Source organism: Apodemus sylvaticus, chromosome 16, assembly GCF_947179515.1.
Source record: "Apodemus sylvaticus chromosome 16, mApoSyl1.1, whole genome shotgun sequence".
Lineage (NCBI taxonomy): Eukaryota > Metazoa > Chordata > Mammalia > Rodentia > Muridae > Apodemus > Apodemus sylvaticus.
The window spans coordinates 5,353,393-5,361,062 of record NC_067487.1 but is presented as its reverse complement, the minus strand read 5'-3'; the positions used below and the strand labels follow the sequence as shown (position 1 = coordinate 5,361,062).

The 7,670-nt window shown below is 40.8% G+C and overlaps 1 protein-coding gene across 1 annotated transcript; it reads left to right on the top strand.

Moving 5' to 3' along the window:
- Positions 1-2,782: 2,782 nt before the first annotated feature.
- LOC127666914 (ubiquitin-conjugating enzyme E2 N-like) lies at positions 2,783-3,175 on the top strand. The gene has a single exon (XM_052159913.1). The coding sequence runs from the start codon at positions 2,783-2,785 to the stop codon at positions 3,173-3,175; it is 393 nt and encodes a 130-aa protein (XP_052015873.1).
- Positions 3,176-7,670: the final 4,495 nt, after the last annotated feature.

Below are 7,670 nucleotides of genomic sequence, written 5' to 3'. Positions count from 1 at the left end.
ACTTTGGGCTTTATTGAAAGTAATCAAGACAAAACCTTCAGCAATGTCAAATGCAGCCTAAGAACAGGAGTGCCCCCTTTCCAGACACTGGACACATATGTCCTTCTGGGGATCTTTCCTCAACTGCTGATTCCTGCATTAAATTATTTTTATCATCACCACCATCATCATTATTATTATTTTCCTGGTGCTGTCATATTTTGGGGATCCAAAAGATCCAAGGCAACATGAGGTGGATCATTCCAAAGTGAAGGTAAAATGGCAAATGGAGCTTCAAGGGAGCTGTTACTACAAAGGCTCCTAGCAACTAGCACTCCACATGTTTCTGTTGGGGTGTGGAGTTCATTTGGTATTAACTTGACAAGCAAAGAATGTCCTTAGAACCAAGCTGTGGTGACATCGAAGCAAGGGACAAGCCTTTGATCCAAGAGCCAAGAAAGAATTAAGCAAGCCATGCTACCTTTTCAGCCATCAAATCAAATTACCCCTTTTCTAGTTGACCGTGAGCATCTCTTCCAGAGGCACCAAAGCTCCTGAGCTAATCCATGGCCCAACCTGGGCATCTCGAAGGCCATATTTCTACAGGGGAGTATAGCTCATAGGTTGTTTCTTTATTGAGTCTTGTAGAAAGTGGCATTTTTCTCTTCCTCCAAATAGATCTCCCCTATTCAACCTCATGTTCAAGCTGAATCCAGTTTTTCCAAATGGAGAGCTTGAAATATGCCATTGCAAGGCATCAAAACTGGAAAGTTCACTTTCACTTCACAGTAGATGCATGCCTTTATCCCATGGTTGAACCTCAGCCATAAAATCTACATTAGCCCAAAGGAAGCCATTCTGAGAGGGCTTTACTTCCAAAGAAAACTGTGATGGGGTTTTCAGTAAACAATAGACAAGTCCTTTACTTAATATCAGGCAAATATCAGAACATATCAAAAGAGAGAACCTAGGTTGGGGGTGCAGGAGGGGGGTGGGCTCTTGTTCCTCTCTAATTTTTGGTTTGGTTTAGTTTGGTTTGGTTTGGATGTTCTAGACAAGGTTTCTCTGGGTAACAACCCCAGCTGTCTGGGAGCTCACTTTGTACACCAGTCTGGTCTTGAACTGAGATCTTCCTGCCTCTGTCTGCCTCTGTCTGCCTCTGCCCTAAGTGCCAGGATTAAAAGCATGTACCATCACAGCCTAGGCAGTGAAACTCACTTTCTTGGGTATTTAAAGTGTAAACTGAGTAATAGGGAACTTACAGCATCCAATTTTAGGCTTCAAGGGAAACTATGTATCTCAAGATAACACTGTCAAGAAAAATTTGAATATCCATCTACAAATATACACCTGCAGATGTATACTTAATTTACATATATATACATACAGATTACACACATGTAAACACACTTACCTGCATACACACTATATGCAATGCAGGTATGCACACACATACACACACACACACACACACACATCAAAAAAGTAAAACCACTCTGCAGGACTACAGGGAAACCCCAGAGTGCAGCTTGCAGCCTGCTGCATGGTTAAGATAGCTGTGTATTGAAACTTAACTCCCTATGAATCCACAAAGGCTAGGAGCACAAAAGGTACACATAATGAACATGGCTTAATACAGAGAGGCAAGGTACTTGACCAGGCATTTAAGCACAGTGCCTGAAATTTAACAGGAGGCTCTACAGCAAGCCTTTCGCACAGGTGTGTTCAAATCTTTAAATCTGGGAGGGGCTTAAATGAGCACAGAGGAAATCCTTGTATATTATTTACACTATTAATGATCTCCTGTCTATAAGTCTATCTTCCTATGGATACAGTGTGTGCTTTCCAGAGACAACCTAAGGGGCACTTTAGTGTAGTATCAAAGAAATTACAAAATGAATTTAGAATGTATCCATATCTCGCTATATGTCAGCATGTCCATCCAGTGGTCTAACACTTAAAATCCGCATGGAGTCTGGGGAAACTGGGGGATCCACAGTGTTGGCTTACAAACCAGACAGATGACTCATCTAGTTCATATTTTTTCTTAACAGAAGCCTGAGATGTGAGGCTCACACTAAAGCTCTAGCAGTTGGGCAGGTTTTAAGCTACCAGAAGAAAGCCAAGCTTCTGCATGAGCTGGCAGAGACCAAACATAAGCAGACAAGTAATTAAACTCGCCTATCTGTATCAACTGTCATCTCTCACTTCTGTGTAACTTGGACGAAAAGCAAAAAGGTGCAGGAGTGGGGGGGAGGGGAAAGGAAGAGGGAGGGAAGTAAGGGAGACAGAGACAGGGAGGGGAATGAGGGGGGAGGGGGAGACTATCAAGAAGGAGCAATGAGAGTTTCATAGAAACTTGTAGAGTCCAGTGTGGACGTGGATCTGGGGACTAAACTGCTGAATGTTTACTTACAGGTGAACTTCAGCATTTACCTGTGACCTTGGGTATTTCGGTAACTCAGGCATTTATGGGTGGACTTGAGCAGTTATAAGGGAAATTGGGTGTTTACAATCAGATGTGTACTTTAGGGAATTTCTGGTACACTTGAGCAGATATATCTCTAGGCAAAGGGTCCAGTCCTTTGGACCCTTTTGTGGGTCCTTCTAAGGGTCCCAGTTATGTTTAGGACAGAACATGAAAGGAGGTGTGAATCTGGGTTCCCCTTTGTAGAGTGCTTCCCATGAGACCTTCTCATGCTGAACACCTGGTCTATCTAGGTGCTCCCCCAACTACAATCCTGAAGCAGGCTAAGAGGTGAGATCCTCACAAGAGCAGAGGTCAAACTCTGGATCTGACAAGATGGCCAGGCTGCCCTGCAAGATCATCAAAGGAAACCAGCCTTTGCTGGCAGAAGCCATTCCTGGCATTAAAGCAGAATCAGATGAGAGCAACATCTGTTATTTTCATGTGGTCATAGCTGATGCCCAGGATTCCCCCTTTGAAAGAGGGACTTTTAAACTTGAACTATTCCTTCCAGCAGAATACCCAATGGCAGAACCTAAAGTATATCTCATGTCCAAAATTTATCATCCTAATGTAGACAAATTGGGAAGAATATGTTTAGATATTTTGAATTATAAGTGGTTCCCAGCACAGCAGATCCCCACAGTTCTGCTATTAATACAGGCTTTGTTAGGTGCTTCTAATCCAGATGATCTAAATGATGGAAGACCAACGAAGACCAAACCATAGAAACAGCAAGAGCATGGACTAGACCATATGCTATGAACAATATTTAAGTCCATCAGATCATCAAGTGTATACCACTTCTGTTTTGCCAAGAGTTCTCCCCCCTTTTTGTTTGTTTGTTTGTTTGTTTTGTTTATACAGTCTTAGAAACATTACAGAATAGAAACCTAGGTATCTTCATCTTTGGTGATTACATGCACAATAGCAAGTCTGTCTTGTCCTGATTCACTGTTGTAAAGCATGAACAGAGGCTAGAAGTATCATCCGGGTTGTTGAGAGATGTTGAGAAGCAGGACTTTGACTTCTTTCCCCATCATGGTTAAGGTACAAGGTACTGTGAATGAAGGTAGTTGACAGGGTTAGCTGCCAAGAGCGTGGGTATTTTTATTTTATTTTCTAGGGGTAAAGTAGTTTTATTTTAATTTTATGGCCTCCCCATGCCCCTTTAAAGGATCTAATTGCAGTGGCTAAATGCAGCTAACCAGGTTTTTTCTCTCTAGCCAAGTCTTACTGTAGATGCTATAGATGGACACCCATTCTGTTCTACTCGTGCCATCTCTGTAGCAGAATTACTAGTCTTATGCTAGACATAACAGCTTTGACTAAGGACATATTTTGCTCCTATACCCAGAAGCTCAGCAGTGTTCTTCTCCATGTTCTCAGTGAGGTATCCAGTGACTTCTAACTCCCTCTGTTGCCTTGAGGTTCCACATTCCCAGGCTGAATTCATTTTGTTCCAAGTACTGCATTTGGCTGGGTTGCTGTGGGACTCTTCCTGGGGATAATATGGCTCTGTTATCTAAGGGGGCTAGACAGTGAATCCTGTGTACTTGTGGCCCTGTCTTGAAGAGACACAATGTGGATCATGAGATACCATGGGGAGAATAACTAGTGAAGAGTGACCCATTATATATTTAATGACTTTCTGTGTCCTCTGTTGTCCTACATGCCTGAAACACATAAAGACCAGCTGGCCTGACAAGTAGATTCCTGTGCATGCCTTGTATAGAGGGAAAACAAGAGCGTAATGAGAAATACACACATATGCAAACACACAGATGCACATGAACAGGCACACACACAAGCACACATGCACACATTCACACATGCATGCACACATACATACACACATACATACAGATACACACATATACACACTCACACATACATTCATACGCACCTGTATGCACATAAGCATGCACACATGCACAGACTCTCTCAAACATACTCATACATGCATACACTCACACACATGCAGCAAAACAATTTGAGATTTTCCAGCAGAACTCAAATACCTCAGAGGTGTTGCTGTTTCCCTGCAGACCATGATAATCCTCCAAATATAGAAACAAAAACTGAGGTTTTAGGGGATCTGTTTGCAAGGGCATCTAATGATTTCTTTTCAAATCTCCAAATACTCTCACAGTCTTTTCTGTTCAAATACTCTCAAAGCTTTGTTAATTTTCAAGGAGTTTAAGTTGGAATGACTTGCCAATCTCAGGAACACAGATATCCAATCCAGGCCTAGCCACACACTCTGTTTATTTTTCTCCTAATGAAAAGTGTGACAAGCAAATAATTAAACTGAAAAGCCAGCATAAATTAGAGTGCATGGCCACAGAACGGATCCCTTTTGAAGACTGTGCTTTCGAGCTTGTGCTTCGGAGAAGACTGCCCTCAACCATCACAATGATCTGGCCCAGCCTGCACTTGCTTCATCGAATGGAATGTGCGATGTGTCACGGCATAACAAATTATTTGTGTTGGATTTATTTCAACGAATTCCCTCTCTTCTCCCGGTTTCAAAAGAGTAAACCCCAGGTTTTTAAACATTGTGAAAACAACCAGATCTGAGAGACATTATATCCACAACAAAGGGAGACCGGTCACTAGCACAGTTACGTTGTCTTTTGAACAACAAGTCAATGCAGACAGAAGTAAATGACAGTTAATTACAAATTACATTCTGGTTGAGGCTGAGCAAGCCTCTCGCCTTGAATAATGATCAGGCCCTCAGGCACTCACCTGCCTGAGAGGGACCTTGTGAGGCACAGTCTGGGGTGTGGGACAAGTTTCAAAACAAGCAGCTAAACACAAAAGCTTATTGGATTACAAAGATTTAGGAAAAGCATTCAGATCTCTCTGGTCACCAGCGGGAGGGGCTGGGTTCTGGGGTGAGGACACACACACACACACACACACACACACACACACACATCCCCCCCCTCCCCGAGCGCTCGTGTGCGCACAGGCTTTGAATGTGAGATTCATTTTCTGTGTGGGAAATGGATCCTTGTTTGCTAAGGAAGACAAACGTCACTGGTGCTGAGCAGATACTCCAAGGAAGAAAAGTGGATGCTGTGCATACTGTGACCAGTCAATTGACGGATAAAATTCTCAGATCACCTTAAAAACACACACAAACAAAAACACCAATGTATCCAGGTTATATATAATGTTATCGTCAATTAATGTTTTCATCACCATTAGCTGACATTTTGATTCATTAATAATGTTTTTACATTTATCTAGCTTAAACAGTCAATGAACTTATTACATTTTAAGTGAAATTCCAAGTCAATCGATTTGCAAAAATAAGACAGTGTCGAAAATAATTAATGTCATTGTTGGTGCATTGAAAAGACCTTGGTTTTTGTAGTTCACTAAAGCAATTTCTATTCATTTAGATGAGCTAAGTGCTTATTGTTGAAGACAAAAGACCCAACAGTTTGACACTGAGCTCACTGACTGAATTAGAAACCTCAACTGTGCTCAGCAAGGCCCAGCAATGGTGGATGGGATGGTGTGCTATGGGATTAACATGCAAGAAACACTATTATTCTGGCCTTTTAGACCTGATTGGAGTGTCCAAACAAAGATGGTTGGAAACCATTCTTTAGTAATGAGACCCATCAGTAAACAGAGACAATCTTTCGCTGTTTGACTCTATCTGTTCTCCTCACCCATGTGTGTGTGTCATCTCTCCATAACCAAGCTGAGTGTTGTGGCTGAGTACTCAGAGGCAGTAGAATTACAATAAGCTCACTACAACCCTAAGCTATATGGTGAGTTCCAGGCTGTGCCACAGTGTAAGACCCTGCTTCTAACAACAGAACAGCAACTGCCCCAACACAGGAAGTAATCCGAAGAACCAACCACTAGCATTGTATAAAGTATCCTCACCCCACCGCAAAAGAGATAGTAAATGGAGTGAAGGACATGCTACAGAATAGGAAAGATTTATCAACTACACATGACAGTTTCAATGTATAGTTTTCTATAGCAGTTCCTGAAATGACCTCTAATTCTGTTCACACCAACTTTCCACGGGAAAAAAAAATATTGTAAACTCTACATTTGCAGGACACTAATATCTATAATCCATAAAGAACTCAAAAAGCTAAACACCTAAACATCAAATCATACAATCAATAGACAGTTCTTAGAAGAAGAGACATGAATGGCCAATAAGTATTTGAAGTGTTCAACATTCTTAGCCACTAGAGAAGAGCAATTACAAGTACTTTGAGGTTTTATTTTACCTTGGCTGTCACCAAGAAAACAGATGACAATACATGTTGACCAGAAAACAAGAATACTCAATATGGCTGGTGGCATTGGCATTCATTAGGAAAAGATTTTAGTGTACAATTAAACTTGGGAGTTGCTAAAAAGAAGGGGTATCATGGATGGATAAGACAAACCCAAGCATGAGTGTAGGCTTCATAAGAGATCGCAGATTGATGAGCTTTTTATTTTATTTTAAAATAATATATTTTTATTATTATTTATTTATAATTATCAAGATTATAATAATAATCTTGATGCTATAATTAATCTTGATATTGATAATTAATAATTATCTTATATTTATAATTTATATTGTAAAGATAATTTATATTGTTTATATATATACAATTTTATATATATGCAAGTTTATATATATACAATTTATATATATTGTATAGATAAAGACAATATAATTTATTTTGTCAAGATAATTATAATTAATCTTGATATTGATAATTAATAATTATCAAGATTATTTTAAGGGAGAAAGGATTCATTTTGATTCACAGTTGAAAAGTGAAGTCCATAATGGTACAGCAGTCCTTGTTAGCACACACAGTGGTACAGCAGTACTTGATAGCATGCAGGCCATTCTGCTGGCCTTTCCTTGGGGACCTAGCAATTGCTGATGTCATGACGTGCTGCTGTCAGGTATGATAGGTGTGTGCGGTGGATAGAGAAGACCCATCTGGGCACTCCAGCTATCTGTTCACAGCATCTCCTCTCTTTGTTCTCTGCCCCCATGTTCTCTGCTTGGCTGTCTACTACAAGTCCACATCTCTGCCTCTATCCCTTTCCCAGGCCTTCCCTCCTCTCCCCTCCCCGAATAAACCTCTTTCACACAAGGTCTGTTGCATGTTGTAATTTCTCAGAGTTACATCATGGCATGGGCCAGGGAAGGAGACCCCCTCATTGCATTATATTTTAT